Consider the following 17,823-nt stretch of genomic DNA (forward strand, 5'->3'; position numbering starts at 1 on the left):
CTTGTTGTCTGGGCTCTACCTCACCCAGGGAACAAGTGTGTAAGGTGATTTCCAAGTGTTTATTTGGCAGATCCTCCCCAGCTTTCCAGACAAACCAGCAGATATGAACCACCACAAACTCATCTCTGCTGTGTTGGAACACACTCGGACAACAGGTGAGGCAGCAGTAGCACCGACTGCAGGTGTGCAGGGAAGGAATACCTGGACAGAAAGACACTGAAAGCCTAGTGCAGGGCACCCATGATAGCCCAGCCAGAGCTTGGGTTTCACACAGGAGTCCAAACCCCCGATTTTGGGCAGCACCAGGGAGACAAGCTCCAGTGCTCCAGCAGAACTGCTCTGAGAAAATAACTCCTCATATTTTCCCTCTCTTCCACCTTTTGAGGGATATCCCAAGCACGGAGATCCTTGAGGAGTCTGTCACAAAAATGAAGCACAGGGCTGCTCAGTGCTGCTGCCAAAGGAGATCTGTAGTTCAAATGTGCTCCACAGAACTCCTGTCTGTGCTTCACTGTTGCAAGTGTTGCTTATACAGGGGAACCATTTTACTAACACTACAAAAACATCAAACTATTTATCTAATAAAAGCATTTCCCACTGCCACTCAGCAGTAAATAGCTGCTTAAAGCAGGAACTTTTCTCTTAGCCCTACTGCTACAGAACAGTTCTGTTCTCACCTTTGTACGAAGCTCCTTTTATTAAAAGGAAACTGTTACAAAGCTTGGATTCAAGTTCTGGAGTGTGTTGATGCTGCAACTGCTCACGGCAGGGCACTCTTGCTGGAAGGAAAGTAGTACCCTCAGCACCACTGCCCAGGGCAGGGTCAGCATCACTTATCACTGTCAGAGCTGCTCCTGCTTCTCATGGAGAGGAAGGAGAAATACCCAAGGGAGCCCTGCACTCATGGAGGCAAAGCCAGCACCACCCTGCACAGGACCTGCTTGAGAAGGAATGGCTCCAACTGGAGACAGCAAGGACACACCAACACTGCAGACAGGTAGAAGTCACTATCACCACAGTCACCTCCATGTGTGCTCCTCCAGCCCATGCAGTGTGGCATGGGGACTAAACCTCAGAGACAGGCAGCTCTCACTTTCCTTCAGTCCCACTGGCTGAAAGCACCATGGGTCATGCCCCTCTGGTGAGCTCAGCACCAGGGTGGCAGCAGCATTTGCTGCTCCTGGTGTGGCAGGATGTGCCAAGAGCTGCCACATGTGGGCCTTCCGAGGAGACATCTCCACCACAGTGTCACTACCATCACAGAGCAGGACCCCTTCTTGTAATGAGACACTGATTTACTTTCTAGAGAACATGGACCTGTTGCAAAAAAACACCTGTGGAGGTGGCTGCTGTGTCACACCATGATTAGGGTCCCCACCTCTGCACCACACATGCAATGATGAACCCAAGCTGGGTGATGCAGGCAGCCATCACAATGGGCTTGGCCATTCTGGCCAAAGTGCCATATTTGTGACTCCACTGCACAGTGGCCTCAGGCTAAGCAGGAGGGCAGAGCTGACACACACACCACAGACCACCCCACCAAAACTCACACACCCAGCAGTGATGGGTGACAGGTTGGACTGAATGATCTTGGAGGTCTCTTCCTACCTGGTTGATTCTATGTCACACAGGCCAGAAGTGACCCATGACATGCACCCTGCAATGGGATGGAGTCACATCATGGCTTGATGGCTCCTGAACCCCACACACATTTTCCATCAGTACCCAGAGAGCCCACACCAAGCTGTTCCGGTGGGAATGACTAAGGGAGGAGCACCAAGGATAAAGAGAGATCAATTTTGCTCTGAAATTTTAAATGAAGCACTCCTGTTTTGGAAAGAATTTCATTAAGGTGAAAATATAAGATAGAAGTCCCCATTTAGGGAGAATGTGCTATTAATTCTTAGCAATGTATGTGAAAAGGAAAATTGCATTTTTATCTAAATGGGTTTTTCTGCATAACCCATTCACAGTCCTCTTTTACAGCTCAGTAATGGGAACTTTTCCCATTTCTATTTGGGCCAGACCACGGCAGAAGGCAGCTTTCAGGAACACTTCAAACAGAACTCCTTAAAGCAGCTCCAAGAGAAGGTTTGCAGAAAAGAGGAGAAAGGCCAGTGCAACACATCTGAAAAGGGAGGGGGAAAGGAAAAAGGGGGAAAAAAAGGGGGGGAAAGGGGGGGGAAATGGGGGGGAAAGAGGGGAAAAATGGGGGGGAAAGGGGGGAAAAATGGGGGGGAAAAATGGGGGGGAAAGGGGGGGGAAAAGGGGGGGAAAAGGGGGGGGAAAAGGGGGGGAAAATGGGGGGGAAAGGGGGGGGAAAAGGGGGGGAAAAGGGGGGGAAAAGGGGGGGAAAAGGGGGGAAAAGGGGGGGAAAAGGGGGGGAAAAGGGGGAAGGGGGAAAAGGGGGGGAAAAGGGGGGAGGGGGAAAAGGGGGGGAAAAAAATGCTCCATCTTAAAGATGCTATCCAAATTTTTGAGTTGTTGGGTGGGGTTTTTTTTCCCCCCCCCAAAGGGACAAGAGGAGGTTTGGTCTTCCCACTCTTCCTCCACGTGTGAAGCATAAACAGCTCCTCCTCAGCACCGTGCAGACCCAAACGCGTACGGAGAGCAAAATGGTGCCATGTAATATCCCCTTCAGAAACGGCACAGGGATCTTCTCAGTTATCACAGCCACTATTACATACAATGAACAAAAAACCTAGGCTATGAAAAAACTATTTTTATCATCATAAACAAATGCTCCTTTCTCACTACAAACAATTTCATACCATTCAAACTGAGTATAATCCAAACAATCATCTCAAACAATTGACACTCGGATACGTTGCCACCAGGCAACAGGAATCGAGTCATGGAAAAGCGAAAGCAGGCTCAGGACTGAACCAGGTTTTGATGAGGTCTGCCTAATCCAGCACAAATAAAAGCAAACATAAAATCTCTAGTTTTAAAAATTCTTAATTTAATCATCAAACACCCCAAACCCCAAATAACCACAACACAAACCCTGCAGCAGCCTCACAAACACCTGAACTGATTCTCCAAACACTGGTGCAGGGCTCACAAAAGCTGAACGTTTTCTAAGCGTTGCTCATTTGACATTCTTCACCCCTGGGTTTGTTGGAGGGTTTTTTGGTCTCCTTTGCTGACTTTTATTTGCTCACTTCCAAAAAAAAAAATAAAAATTAGTATGACACAAAATTTTATCTTTCAAAACAGACACTGGAAAGCGCAGCAGTTGTAGAAACACAATTGGACAATGAATCGTTTTCTACTCCCTCTACCCAGCCACACTTCTCACTGCAAAGCAGTAATTACAGAGATCTACTCCTACCACAAGCTCTTTCCAAATTTAAGGCCAGCACCCAACCCTTCACTACACTCAGCAGACACAGAACCCTCATTGTATCACCCTCTCTCTCTCAAGTGCACAGTTCTCCAGCTCCCCAAGCTCCCACTTGTCTGATTCAAGGAAGATTTTTTCATCTGTTCTGTTCTGTAACTGAAATATTTGAGCAGCGTTGAGATAAACCACTCGAGACAAAGCTACACAAAACACACGAGGGTTTGGGTAATTAATTGCAGTAACAGTTGATGGCTCTGTTAAACCCCCATTTCTAAAACAGCATTTGTCAGCCCAGCCCAGTCTCGGGGTGCTCAGGCAAGTCCAGAGCACAGCAACCTCCCTCCCTGGGGGGAGCCGCATGGCTGCCACCGGCACCCCCACTGCTGCAGGTCCCATGGTCACCTCAGCTGAAGCAGGAGGACCTGGACACAGCATGCTAACTTGACTACTCTACAGGACAAATGGCTGTGTCATGTACTGTGTGACACTACTGTCCATGCACAGAGTTCAGAAGATAATGCAAATAACCAGGGCCAGTCCTGAGCTCCCTGCAGCCCCTCCATCCCCAGCACAACTGGTACCCGCTTGCAGGCAGCCACAGCCAGTTAGCAAATGACAGCAGCAAACTTCCCTCTGATGGCAAATAACAACAAGGAAGCAAAACGAAGGAATGTTTTGCTGTTCTCTCTTTTTGTGGTGATCTGCCTATCTCCAAAACAGCTTGGGTGAGATCTGAATCATACTCGAGACAGCCCTATTTATGCCTCTGCCTCTAGAAGGACAGAGCACGGAGAGCTGGGATGCTGTGGCTGTTTCTCCCAGCAGAAAAAGAACAGCATGTGCCTATATTTAGAGGTAGAGAAGGGAACTGCAGCATCGAGGAGAGGAAAAAAAAAAATTTAGACCAATTTTATCTTCAAAACAAAAAAAAAAAGGCAAGCACTTGTTGGCTTTGGTTTGTTTAAATCAAGTATGTGTTGCAAGTGTTTGACCCTACATCCAGCAACAATAAAATCTGTTCCATCATAAAATACCAGCTGCTTTTGCACTTTGAACGATAATGCTATTTTTAAAGCATTTCAGAATTACTGACTCAGGCTCTGGTATTTTTTATTACAATTAGGAGGGGATTTAATTTTTTTTCTGCTAGACTAGAAACAGGCATATTGATTGTTTTCTTGCTTTTCAGAACTGTATTTGGGCTGCTCTTCAGAAGAAGGTGGGGGGAAGTTTTTCAGCTTAATATTTAGGATTAATAGAAAAAATAGAAAATGAGCAAAAATACCTTTAACATTAGAGGCAAAAAGTTATCTGTCTGCCTCACATCTCTAAGGGAGACTCAGTTTTTCTAGCACTATTACATCAAGGTTTAGGTCGTATCAGACAGCTGCGATCTACCCAAGAGCTCGATCCTCGGAGTCAAGGCCTGGATAGGTAGAATCACCCTCACCTCTCCCTGAGCCCAGAGCAGAGGCAAGGAAAGTAGAAGAAGGAAGCCTACTCATGGGGACACTTCAACTCCAGTTTATCTGGAATAGCTAATAGCAAATCCACCTCACATCAATCTTCTTAAGTATCGGTTTCTTTTCTGCTGCTCAGACTGAGAAACGCCTTTAGAAATGCACTCTCACACTGGACTGGGCTATGTTGTTGTTTCTCCAGTAAAGCAGAAATGCCGCATCAGGACCCTACCAAACATGCTGGAGGAACAAGTAATCAGCACACCTTTATCCCAGTACCTTTCAGTCCTGGCGTGACAGCTTTCGTGGGATACCCGAGTTCCCAGACTCATTCCTGGGGACACCACTGTGTACCCCACCTGCACTCTTTGCCGAAGTCCAGGTGGCACCACGGTTGTTCAGCCACAGGGATGCTGGCAGAGCCTCTGAGGGAGGGTCACTGGTCCCTGGCAAACCAGCATCTGTATGGCCGAACACCGCCTGGTTTTTCTCCTTTGGGCTCTAAATCTTTAGCAGTGGGAACGTCTCCCAGGTTTCTACAGCACCCAGCCAATTTATAGTGCAACAGATATGATATTAATAATAAAAATACTAATAGAGTGGGACTTGACTACAGACTCCACCGACATCTACACCAAAGACAGACCCAAGTGTCCATCCATGTGATGGCAATGACTTGACCAACTGTGCCATCTAGCCATGAGACAGCAACGCTCAGGCAGAGACTGCCTCTCCACCCATTTCTACACGAGAGACGAGCAGAGCATCACTTCCAGCCGTGGACAGGGGAGGGAAGGCTCAGTCCTGGTCCCCAGGGACCTCGCCCTGTTTGCGATGCGTTTGCATCTGTGTCTCCAAGACATCCCTCAGCTACAGCCTCCTCTGTTTCCCAGGGCTTCTCTTACCCAAGACCAAAAAGGTTTAAAATGTCCTTAAGAGAAGAAGGTAACAGCCACCCCACTACCAAAAAAAAACAAAGCAACATAACAAATAGGGGAAGATTTTTCTAGGAAAGAGATCCTAAAAATTTTGACCAGATAATAACCCCAGCCCAGCCTTCATTTCCTATGCTAATAGATCAATTTGCATCTTTCTAGTAAAATGGTTTCAGGCTACATCTAAAATGAAAAAAAATAAAGGAAAAGTCATGCCTTTCTTCTTAAACTGCATTTTGGGAGAGGATTAAGAGGAGGAAGGAAGGATATGACTGTTTCCAGGGCTTTTCAGTCTATTTGCTTCACACAGCAAATTAATATTCTCACTTTTAAATCAGGAGTATATTCTTAATTAGGGTATGAAATGTTTTAAAATTTCCTTCCCTTTACAAATGGCTGCTTTTTCAATTAGCTGTGCTTCCTCAGCCTCGGGATGATCTTTCTATTAGCAATACAAATGCTTCCTAATATTTTGTGAATACTAATTCACAAAATTAATTAAATGCAGACTTAACTCTGAAAAACATCTATTTTAGCAACAAAAAAAATAGCAAAAAATCAACCCAAACTGTCTCCCAAGTACTGATCAGTTGCAGCTTTTCTGTGATCAAAAAAAGTATCAAGTCCTAAAGGTCCAGGTCAGGACTGAAGGGCAAAGAAGAGAATTAAAAGGAAGAAAAAAAAAAACAAACCACAACAACAACTCAGCTTCCTCATCTCACTTTTTAAATGCTCCAAAGAGGGATTTAAAACAAGTAGGCAGAATTTCAGGGCCACTCGAGCAAAGTGGCTGCACCAGCTCACACCACATTGAGCAGAGCGAGCACAGTCCCCTTCAGAGCTCACACACAGGTTGGGCTTAAACTCTAAACGGTATTTATTGCAATGTAAAAAATCCATCAAAGCAGCACTTAAATGTAACCAGATTGCTGCTTACCAAACCAAGAGAGAGGGGGGAAAAAAAGGCTCTTTAGGCAAATCTTAAAAGCTAATAAAAATTTAGAGGGCGCGGTGTCACGCGCAGCGTTTTTATGTTCAAATACTAAACAGGCACAAAGAGATTTCCTCAAATTGAAAACAAACAGACATAAACTGCACAACTAAAAGCTCCCAGCAGAAGCAAAGTGTGTAGAAGAGGAACGATTCATGCTCAGGAGCTCCCCTTGCCTGGTACGTACGAGCATCCTGGGGAGGGAAAGCGCGAGGCGTGATAGAACAGTCGTCGCCTAACGGAGCAAGGCAAAACTTGGGAAAACCTTATCCAAACCACTCCAGGATGGCTCAGCCTCATCCTATGGGTGATGGACTCTAGGCTTTGAGTCAGGTGCCTCAAAAGGGTGCAAACCCAGCACACCCAGCTGCTGAGTGCCAGCACTCTTAGGGTAACACTTGCTCTGTTAGAAAAAAATAACCCAGCCATGGAGAGGAGAGTAGAAAAGCAGGAACCACACTATTTTTTTTTTTTTGCATCAATATACAGAGAAAAAGAGAATAATTTGCACTGAGAGGTGCATTTCTAGATCAGCAAGTATCACAACTTATCACACTAACCACGGAAAACGCATCCCCGCGTACGTACACCTTTGTCATTTGCCAGGAGAGGAGCAGAACGTGAAGACTTAGAGGATGCTGGGGGAGACAAGAAGAAGGGGTGCTGATGAGGGGAGCAGCAAAGCAATATAATTTCAGATGTTCTCTTTGAAGTATTAAGAAAGTCAGCTTGTAAAAATTAACGGATTAGACCACCAGCTGTTCAATTCTCAGCTTCAAATTTAAAAGGTATTTGACTTGGGAACATTGGCAGAGAATCCATAAAAAAGATATTTAAATCTGTTTTTAAAAAATAAACGTGTTTTTTTTTAAATCTTGGCATTAAAAGAAATCACTGAAGATTTGTAATGTTTTAACTCATCCAAGACAAGTGTTCTGCAAAAGAAAAGCAGCTAACCACAAAGAACATCGGGACTTTTACATAAGCCAGTCGCGTCATCACCATGTGCAAATGGTGCTAGCTATAGAAGAGCAAAAATTCAGATTTAAAGATCAGGAAAGTCGGGGGTGGACCTTAAATTTCCTGGAAGATTGCACAGCTTCACCACCTTCATTTCCACATGGTTCCCTGCCCTGGGTCCCTTACCCCAGAACTAGTGCACAAGCCATGTTCCGAACATCGCTCATCAACAGCAGCGCTTTCTAAAACGCCCTCGAATAAGTGGAACGAGAATAATTCTGTACTTAAACACCACCACTGACATCTTAAAAACGTCTTGCTCACCCTAAGCGTGGAATTGACATGGGCAGACTTCATTTTTTTGGGGGGCTTAAATTTTCCAGTGGAAAACCCAGAGCAGCTGGACAGAAAGTGGGCTGTGGGCTGGAGCAGCGGCCGGGGTGGACAAGCCAGTACCAACAGACAGGCCAGCACTGAAGGACAAGCTGGTACCAGTGACAGACAGGTTGGTACCCACCGCCTGACTCCCATTCTCCACACCATCTGCACATGAAATGCTCCAGCCTGAGACATTAAGGACCCCACAAAGCACAGTTGGTCTTGTTTCTTTCGATACCCGCAGTGTGCTCGAGCAATTATGCAATTAAACTGTTTATGATATTGCAGTAAATTGTGTTCAGCCACCTGAAGATTCCTCTCAGAGCTGGCTTTATGCTGGCTGTGGATCCTCGACTCACACTTGCATCTAATAGAAACACAGGAGAAACCACAGACGAAAAATGTACAGCAATTTGTCTGGTACTAAAATTTTATGTGGCCACATAAAGACATTTTGCTGTACCCAGCCCTCTCTCTGCTTCAGAGCACGGCAGAAGCTGGGAGTCAGCTGTTACAAATAAAAGCAGCCCGTATACTTTTAGGTTAAAAACTTTTGTTTAGTGCCTTATCCTCTGCTCTAGACAAGTCACAACAAACTGTATCTGTAGGCACTGCTGATTAATAATGTTTCTCAAGCAAATAAAAATATGTTTGCAGTTATATGACTGAGCATTCCACTACTCACTGGTAAAAAAACCCAGGTACTGCCTGTTAAAAATTAAGAGCAGACACGGTGTAACACATCGCGGATCAGAATAAATCTATGCTGTCATCTAAGCTCATATATAAATACTAAGTCTAATTCATTTCCTTTCACACAGCATGGAAAGACCTGAAGCACATTCACACAGTGATTTCAAGAAATACATCCCCAAAGCCCATCTCATGCCCTCCCTCACACAGCCTGCACAGAACAGCCTGGTTCAAACTAACCTCACTGCTGAACCTGCCATTAAAAAGCCACAGACTTGGGTAAAATAAAAAAAAGAAAAATCAAATCAAATGCAAACACAGTTGGACTGTCCACTACAGGTGAATCTAAACACCAAAAATTAACAGACAGAGGGATGGACAGGAAAACAAAGTGGCGCTGGTGGTTACTGAAACGCCTGTAAATCCACTCACTTTCGGCATTAAATATCTCAGCGTGCTACAGCAGCAACAGCAAACAGTGCTGAAAGCCTTGCCCCTTGCCTTCTCCAATATTTGCCGTGAAGGTCTACAAACAGACTGCTGCTGAATGTTTATCAAACAAAGGAAAACAGTTCTAAACAGGACCATTTTCTAGCAGAAAATACTCAAAATTGCAGTGGGTCAGAGTAAACAATAGAGTATTGCTGTCACTCACATCAAGCCAAGCCAAGCAGGGGCAACCTCTCCATGTTTTGTTTTTTTCCCAAACAGGTCAGAAGAGTTTAAAAGATCATTTAAACCCAAACCTAAAGCATCCTGAACTCTCTCCCGCAGCATGCAACATGAGCGTTGCCTCCTCCAAAAGCTGCGATCATTTATTAACGATGTGTGCTTCATATCTTGAGGGGCATCACCCAACTTCTTGGCAAAGGCAAAAGTCTTTTTCATTTTTTCATCTCCCCACTAACCGCTAAAATTCACTGTGTAAGTTTGAACAGCCCTTTGAAGCAAACAAAGCAGCGTCGGGAATCGCAGACCCACGGCTGCAAAGCGTGTTGAGCTCCGTCAGTGAACTCCGACAGCACAAACCCCCTCCACAGCACAGACACCCCCCCACACCAAGCACAACCACCACCGCCCCCCGGCACAAAGCACTCTCAGAGGCATTTAAGAGAATGAAACACCTCACAGGAGCTCTGACAAGCTCGCTCCCAGCGAACAAAACGAGTCCCTGGGTAAAGCCTCTCCAAAGAATTTTGCAGTGTTTAAAATGAAAGCAGGCAGCAGAACACCCCGGGAAGAGAAAGAAAACAAAGGCTCCCGGCCACATCTGGACTACATCTGACCTTTGTTAATGCCTTTAGTGGCGGTGTGCAGAGGTTGCCCACTGCTCGGGCAGCAGCGCTGCCCGGCTGGCACGGTCGGCGATGAGGAGGATGTTACAATGGAACACGAACAAAACCAGGGAGCGCTGCACGTGTCCAGCAGCTCCGGCAGACCCGCGGCCGCCGAGCCACTGAATATTCGCCTTTTTCTCCTCTAAGACCCTGCCTTCTTCCAGGTTACACACCAACATCTTCACCTGACATCTGCAGCCCGGGACCTTCAGAATTTCAATTTAAAACTAAAAGCAAAATCCCACCAGCACTTAATTACTGGGTTTCTAGAGAATTACTAATCAACATTTCACTGAAGGGGAAACTGCTCTGGTTCAGCCAAACCAGGCAAAGGAAAACCCATTAAACTTGCCTCGGGCTCTTAAGTGAATCTGATCTGGTTATTCTTTGTTAGCTAGAGCTGTGGTGCTGGAAGTCAACACAACCTCTCTGGACTCTATTACAATATCTCACTTCCAGCTTTAGCTGCACAGCAGAAGGGAAATATTGAGTTCTAGAAAGCATTTATTGGGGGGTGGGAAACAAACTATCAACCACTTCTCATAAAGCATGTCAGTACAAGAAATGATGTACCAGAAAATACTCCTTGCAGAAAATGGCATTTCAGGGAAGAGTCACATCCAGCCAGCAGGAAAGATGTTAATTTCAGACACAAAATGTGAGCGCACACGCACCAAACTGCCGCAGACACCTACTGAATGGTGTAGGTGTGTACGTGTTACACCCGCAGCACCCAAAATAACATCCCTGCCTTTAAAGCTCCCAGCTCACACGGACTGCTCTGCTGGAGATACCAAATCACTCCGTGCCGTTGTGAGAAAAGAGAGGCGAGCTACATGGAATTAGAAAAGCCATTCAGCAATTCAAACAAGTTGCTTCCCGCTGTGATTTGGGTGCTAAAGGAGCATTTGAAAAGTTCCCGGTTCTGCTGTGTCTCAGGGTGCCAGCCCATCCCAAAGCAGCACTCCTTGGCCAGCAGTGAAGGCAGAGTTGCAGCCCTAGCTCTGTACTGCAGGAGAGCAGCGGGAAGTGGTCACCACGCCCCACCAAGGGGGACATGTCTCCAATGCCACCAGCCCTGCCCGAAGCCCACTGAGAGGGAGGTGTGGATTCCATGCCATGATAGGGATAAATCACCCAGTACTTCCCTTCCTGTCAGGGCAGGTGTCATGAGAGGCCCACCAGCAATGCCTCTGTGTGGTGAGGGAACTGGAGTCTAAGGACTCATCAAAGCAACTGCACACACCAGGAAACAGGGAGTGCTTCCCCGGCGCAGCAGCAGCGCGCTGAGGAGCTGCTGGCAAGCGGAGCAGCGCTGCCCGAAGCCTGCCCATCAGCCTGCCTGCGCTCACCAGGGAGCTGCTGCAACAAACGCCGTGGTGTGAATCCCTGACCACTAACAAGGTTTAAAACCTCAGACACTGGATAAATAAAGCCGTTTCTTAATCACAGTTTCAAACACTCGGAGCAACAGTGTCGGAAAGTTAAATGATTCCCTCTGGCTGAGAACAGGCTGTTCTGCCTCACCTATTGTATCTTTATCACTTCCAACAACAGTTAAAGTAAATTCTCTGCTACTCTCTATGAATTTCCTCACCCCAGCCCAATTCAAGCGGCTAAAGTGTGAACCGGAACGAGCGCATCGTGGTAAGACTGGTTGGCTATTCTACGTTAAGCCTCTGAAATACTGAAACATCTCCTTATATAGGAACACCGATTAAAATGGTTTTCCTTCCAAGTGATGAACTGTTTGAACAGCAACACAGTGGTTATCGCGACCAGAAAGCAACTCCTTATTTCACTGGCTGTTACCAAGAATAGCAGTGATCAAAGTGAACGTAGGAGTGCGTTAAAGATGTTAAAGAGAGCACCACTCCATGTGACACAGACACACAAAATATACATCCCTTTAAGCCAAATTACCCTTCTAATAGATGTGCTGCTCAGGATTAAAATCACTGCTCAGGATTTTTTTTTTTTTTAATCCATGAAATTAAGATGTATGGAGTAAGTTACTCATTTGACTCTTATTTCCATGTACAGCACGGCGTGTAGATGTGTGTATGTGTGAAAGCGCACACGTAAGCGCGGCTGCGTGTGTGTGTGTGTGTGCTGTGAGAGAACCTATAGATGTGTTCGGGTCTGCCAAGGTAGAAGTGACAGGAACTGTGATTTGTGCTAACTAGCTATTGATCCAGTCAGATCTAGATGTTGTGGACAAGAAACAATAAAGGAGAAGGGGCCAGGAAGGATGCTGTGTGCAACTCCATTTAAAAATGGAAAAGAAGGGCCCCAAACAAACCAATTTATGTCCTTGCCTGGGTGAAGCATGGAGAATGCTGATGGGCTTCCTAGAGTCTGCTGTGCATGCTAAACACTCCCGCCTGAAATGAGAGTCTCCTGCGCCAGGCATTAACCATGAACAAAGAGACAAACCGTGGGGGCTAGGATTCACGCTTCAGAAAGCCAAAGCTGGAAAGCCAACCAGAACTGGGGTTAGGAAACTGACCCGTTTCAAACCGGCTCCTTTCTGATTTTCCCAACACCTTTCGTCGTGAAATCACTGAACACAGAGGACATAAAAAGTCAGTGTGTACCACCAGACGTAATGGAAACAAACTAGGCTAACAGGAGCAAAACGTCAACTTTCCCAGGCACAAATAATGAGCTGATGCTGTGTACGTTACACACCTGTACCTAAAGCACACCGAAAAATGGCCTGCGTGCGTTCGCCCAGCAGGTACACACACGTGCATCCATTGTAACGTTTGCACAGTCAGCCAGTTTGGAAAACGGGGCTTTGATAAGAAGAAAAAAATAGAAGCCAATTCCATCTGTAATCATCTTTATCTTAAATAGCTTTTATAATAGAGAGCTTTCCATTAAAACATTTTTCTTTTCCTGAGCTTGGGGAATTACGATGCCCTCTGGACACAGGGAAGGATCAAAAATGACAACTAATGTTGAAATTAAACATCTGTCAATGAAGCAAGTTTTATACCAGCAGACCAAGAGCCTTAATTTTAATTGCCTTTCTATTAGAGAGTTGAAAAAAACAACACCCAACAACAAACCCAAAAACGTTAAGAGCCTTTTAGTTAAGTATCATGCTGCTGGCAGGCTCTTAGTGCAGGCAGGGAAATACCTGGAACTGAGGGACAGCCTCACTGTGACCAACACAAATGTGCTCTCAGGGCTTAGGAAAATCTCTCTAGCAGTCTGGGGAAAATGGCTGGAGGGCTCGGCCTAAGCGGGGCTCTGCCAAAGGCTCCTCCTCAGCAAACTACACCCAGAGGAGCGCCACTGGAAGCCCCTCTGCTCAGCATTCCCAAAAGGCTGGAGCCACTCTCCAGGAGGGACAATGAGGATGGGGCTGGTTGCAGAGACCAGCAGAGGAGCAGCTATCACCCAGGGCTGGCTGGACAGCAGGCACTTTGTCCCTGCTGCTGACCCCAGCAGAGCCTCCTAGCATCCCACTGCCCTAGCCTGGCATGGGAGGACTCCCAGCATCCACTAAGGTCCCCATCAGGGGTGGTGCAGATCTGGCATGTGCTTAGTACTCTGGTGCCACAACCCTGTCACCTCCCCTTCCCAACGTAGCCCACTGTCCCCCCGGTGTAGGCCAGCACCCGCACCGGATGACCAATACCTTCTTTGCTGGGGTTCGGGGGCTTGGGCTTCTCCCAGGGTGCCATGGGTTTGTCCTCCTCCTGACCCTCCATCAGGGCCTTCTCGCTGGGCAGGTACCAGGTGGAGTTGTGCTCCGCCATCAGGGAGTCCAAGTCGATGGTGCTCATGGCGCCCTTGACGCCCTCTGAGCAGCAGCTGCCCAGGTCACTGTCCCCGTTCTGCCCCGTGCACTCCCCCTTCTTGCTCTTCAGCCCCAAGGGCTGGTCTTCCGAGATGCTGAACTGCTGCCGCTGGAGCTGGATCTGCGCCTGCAGGATCTCCAGGGGGTGGATCTCGTCCTGGGCTGAGGTGCTCGTGGGGGTCCGCACCTGTTCCATGCTCGGCGTGCCAGGATGGGTGCCCGCCGTGGTGCTGAGCCCATAGCTGTCGGGGGTCGAGGTAGATGTACTGAGGAGGCCGAGGGCCAGGGGCTTCTGTCCGTTGAGAAGTGCGTGCTCTGCACGGGGCAGCTTGGGCGAGCCGCCCAGCAGTGGGCTGCGGGTGGGCTTGGAGGTGGCATTGTCGGAGCTGGAGGACACCTCGTCCTCGTTGCCGTAGCTGGTGCTGACCTCGTCAGGAAAGTCCACGTGAGGGGAGCTGCCATCCGACTTGGTCACGCTCTGGATGCCACTGTCCAGGGAGGACATCAGGTCAGGCTGCTCCCCCAGCAGCAGCTCACTACCCTTGCCCCAGGAGGGCGAGGTCAGGGGCTTGTCATGGGGGGTGCCCCCACCACGCTCTGCACCCGTGGGCCCTGGTGGGCCCCCTGCTGCTGCCGGCACTGCCGGCTGCCCCGGGCTGACACCAGCCCCACCACCCTCTGTAGCTGAGAACTTCTCGAAGAAGGTGCCAGGGCTGACGTGCCCACTGTCCCGTTTCCGGCGGCCCCGCCCCCGCCCGCCACCCGCCTTCCCCTCGCCACCGGCTGCCGGCTCCAGCGCGTAGCCGGGCGAGAGGCTGCTCTCAGCGGGCAGCAGCGGGGTAGCGCCGGCCGCCTTGCCCGTGCCACCCCCACCTGCTGGTGGCCCTGCTGGGAAGTAGTCCGGGGCAGCAGGCGGCGGTGGGTCAGGATCGGCCTGGCTGAGTTTGCGTTTGGCCTCAGCTGGGCTCTTCTTGTTGAAGGTGACATTGAGGTTGGGGGCACCCAGGCTGGCGATCATGTTCTGGCAGGCAGTGGAGAGGGCAGCCAAGCAGCTCTGCCCAAAGACGTTGTCCTTGCTTGCCGGCTTACTGAAGGAGCCCAGCGAGAGGGCACCTAGCTTGCTAGCAGCAGGGCGTGGTGGCGGCGGTGGGGGAAACTCAGGTGGGGGTGGTGGGTAGGCACCTGGCGAGGCGCTGAGGGCTGGCGCAGCCCCATGGGCCGCCGGCTGCCGTGACGCTGCTGCAAAGGAGAAGCTGGGCTGGGCACCAAAGTCAGCAGGGCCACGGCGCTCAGAGGGGGCACTGGGCAGTGCCACTCCACCGCCCGGCGACTGCAACTGCGAGAGGCCACCCATGGCAGGCGCAAAGGGCGGGTGGACACCAGGCGAGGGCAAGGCCTGCGCCGGACCCTCGCCTGCCATCCGCAGCGGCTCCTGCAGCCCCAGCCCACCGGCGCCCGGCCGGAAGAGCACGGCTGCACCACCCGGCTGCAGGCCCAGCTCATGGGGGGCCGCCTCAGCTGGCAGCCCCGGTGCTGCCATGCGCCGCGGTAGCAGCTCCCCGGGCGGCGGAGGCCCTGCAAACCAGGCGCTGTCAGGGGCTAGGTGTGGTGCCGGTGGGTCAAAGCCACGGCCGCCGCCGGCCTCTCGCTCAAAAGCGGGTGGTGGGAGGCCACCAGGTGGGCCCACCTCGCCATGGTGCCCCAGCTGCTGCAGGCTGGGCGGCCGCAGGCGCTGCTGGCTGCGCGAAGCCATCTGCTTCATCACCAGGGCCGCGTTCTGGCGCTGCGCCAGCGCTGGGTGCTCGGGGCCGCCGTGCGGCAGGGGCCCCCCAAAGGCCTCTGGTGCCGGCGGGGTGAACTCGCCTGGCAGGCCGGGGTAGGCCGTTGGAGAGAGATGGCTCTCCATGGCCGGGCCATGCATGCCACTGCCCCAGGAGGCGCAGCGCTCGACGCCAGGGTTGCCGGGGAAGTCAAACCGCGGCCTCTTGGCGACGCTCACGTAGGGGGCATCGAAGTGCTGCAGTCTTTGATTTGGTGGCTGTTGCGGAGGAGGGTGCTGCATATTAAACACGGGGTCGGTGTAGGGATGCATATTCCTGTTCTCCAGTCTGTGAATAGGGTATTCAAACTGTGCATGCTGGTTCTGCATTATGGGCCCATTGTCCTGCAGGTTGGGGTTGGGAGCGTTGGCTTCTGTTTGCTGTTGCCTAGGGATGGCTGGCGGGCAGGAGTTCTGTCTGGCCAGCAAGCCCGGCGGCTGCTGTGGTGGTTGCGGCGGTGGCGGCTGCTGCTGCTGCATCAGCGAGTGCCGGGCGCTGGCCCCCGACTCCAGGCTGGTGGACATCTTCCGCGCTCCCCCGAAGCGCTCGAAGAAGACACCGTGCTGCTGCGGTGGGTGTGCCTTGGCCACGGCCATGCCCGGTGCCCGGGGTAGGGCGGGTGCTCCCGCGAAACTGCCGCCCGCCGGCACCTGCCGTCCGCCGCCGTAGTGAGGCAGCTGCCCCTCTGGCTCCGACGGCGAGAAGACGGGCAGCTCAAAGTGGCCGCCGGGGCCGTCGCCGGGGTAATTGTATTCCAGCGAGTCCACGCTGCCCTGCGCGGGCAACCGCCGCTGCTCCAGGCCGTGGGGTTCAGAGGACCCGGCCGCCGGCAGCCCGTGGAAGGATGCGGCGCGGTTCGGGGACTGGTCGAGGGGCAGGCAGGGAGCCGGAACAGCGTGGCTGGAAGCACCGGCGCTGTGGTGCTGGAAGTCAGGTAGGTTCCCGGGGCGCTGCTGTCCGAAGCCCTCGCCACCGCCCTGGCTCTCGGCCATGTGCTCGTAGCCGTCGGCGAACGCCGTCTGCCCGCCCAGTGCGCCGCTGTACCCCAGCAGCCGGCCGCCGTGCACGCAGGAGGCGCCGGGGTCGGGCCCGAAGTTGCCACCGAAGTGCGGCGGGTGCTGATGGGGGTGGTGGGCGCCGCCGTGGCCGCCGTGCGGCTGCTGCCCGCCGAAGAAGCCGTGCACCGGTGGCTGCATCCCGCCGCCGCCGCCGTGTAGGTCAGCCGGGCCACGGCCCGGGAAGCCGTACGCGTCCCCAGCCATGCTCATGTTCATGCCCAGCAGGGGCGGTTCGCCCAGAGCGCCTAGGGCCGGGTCCACGGCCGGGGCCGCCGGGCCTCCGCCGGGGAAGGCCGGCGCCTTGAAGTGCGCGCTCATGCTCAGTCCGGGCTGGCCGAAGCCCCGCTCCGCCTGCCCGCCGCTTCGGCCACTGCTCTGCGGCTCAAACTGCTCCAGCCCGAACATCCTGCGCGGCTCCTCAGAAGGGCATGGCCGCTCCGCTCCCCGCCGCGTCGCTTCGCCGTCCCACTCCGTTCCCCACCGCTCCGCTCCGCCGCCCCGCTCACATCCTGCCGCACCGCCGCCGCCGCGCCGCCGGCACCGGCCGCCCGCCCGCGCTCACCCGGCGGCTCCGCCGCTCGCTGCTGCCCGAGAGCCGACGGGGCGGCGCGCAGCCGCTCATAGGCTCCGGCGACCGGGAGCTGCGCGCCACATCGCCGGCCCGCCGTGCGCTGCCCGCGGCTCGCAGGGCTCCGGCGGCGGCGGTGGCGGCGGGGCCGGGGCGGCGGAGCCGGCGCTGCGTGCGGGCGCTGGGAGGGCTGCGCCGCGCTCCCCGGCGCGCTCCCTCGCTCTCAGCCGGCGCTGGCGGAGCAGCAACAAGTTTTGCATTTCAGCGATGAATTTCAGCCATCGGGGCTGCGCCAATGAGCGCGGCGCGGCCCGGGGCGGGGCTCGCCGTTAAGGTGGCTCCGCCGCGCCGCTCGGCCCCGCGCCCCGCCCGCCCCGCGCCGCTCTCTCTGGGCCGCTCGCCGACGCCGGCAGCGCCGCTGTCCCAGAGGCACACGGAGTGCGGGCAGCCGGGCAGCTGCGGA

General features: G+C 52.1%; 1 protein-coding gene across 1 annotated transcript in view; it reads right to left on the reverse strand.

Annotated features, from left to right (window-relative positions):
• The window catches only part of MN1 (MN1 proto-oncogene, transcriptional regulator), a 39,609-nt gene extending 22,168 nt beyond the window's left edge, over window positions 1–17,441 (reverse strand). The window contains exon 1 of the mRNA XM_064168141.1: window positions 13,753–17,441. Within this exon, the coding sequence (XP_064024211.1) occupies window positions 13,753–17,197 (3,445 nt within the window). The 5' untranslated portion in view covers window positions 17,198–17,441. The remainder of the gene's footprint in view (window positions 1–13,752) is intronic.
• Between the last annotated feature and the right edge of the window lie 382 nt (window positions 17,442–17,823).

Source organism: Pogoniulus pusillus, chromosome 30 (assembly GCF_015220805.1).
Source record: "Pogoniulus pusillus isolate bPogPus1 chromosome 30, bPogPus1.pri, whole genome shotgun sequence".
Taxonomy (NCBI): domain Eukaryota; kingdom Metazoa; phylum Chordata; class Aves; order Piciformes; family Lybiidae; genus Pogoniulus; species Pogoniulus pusillus.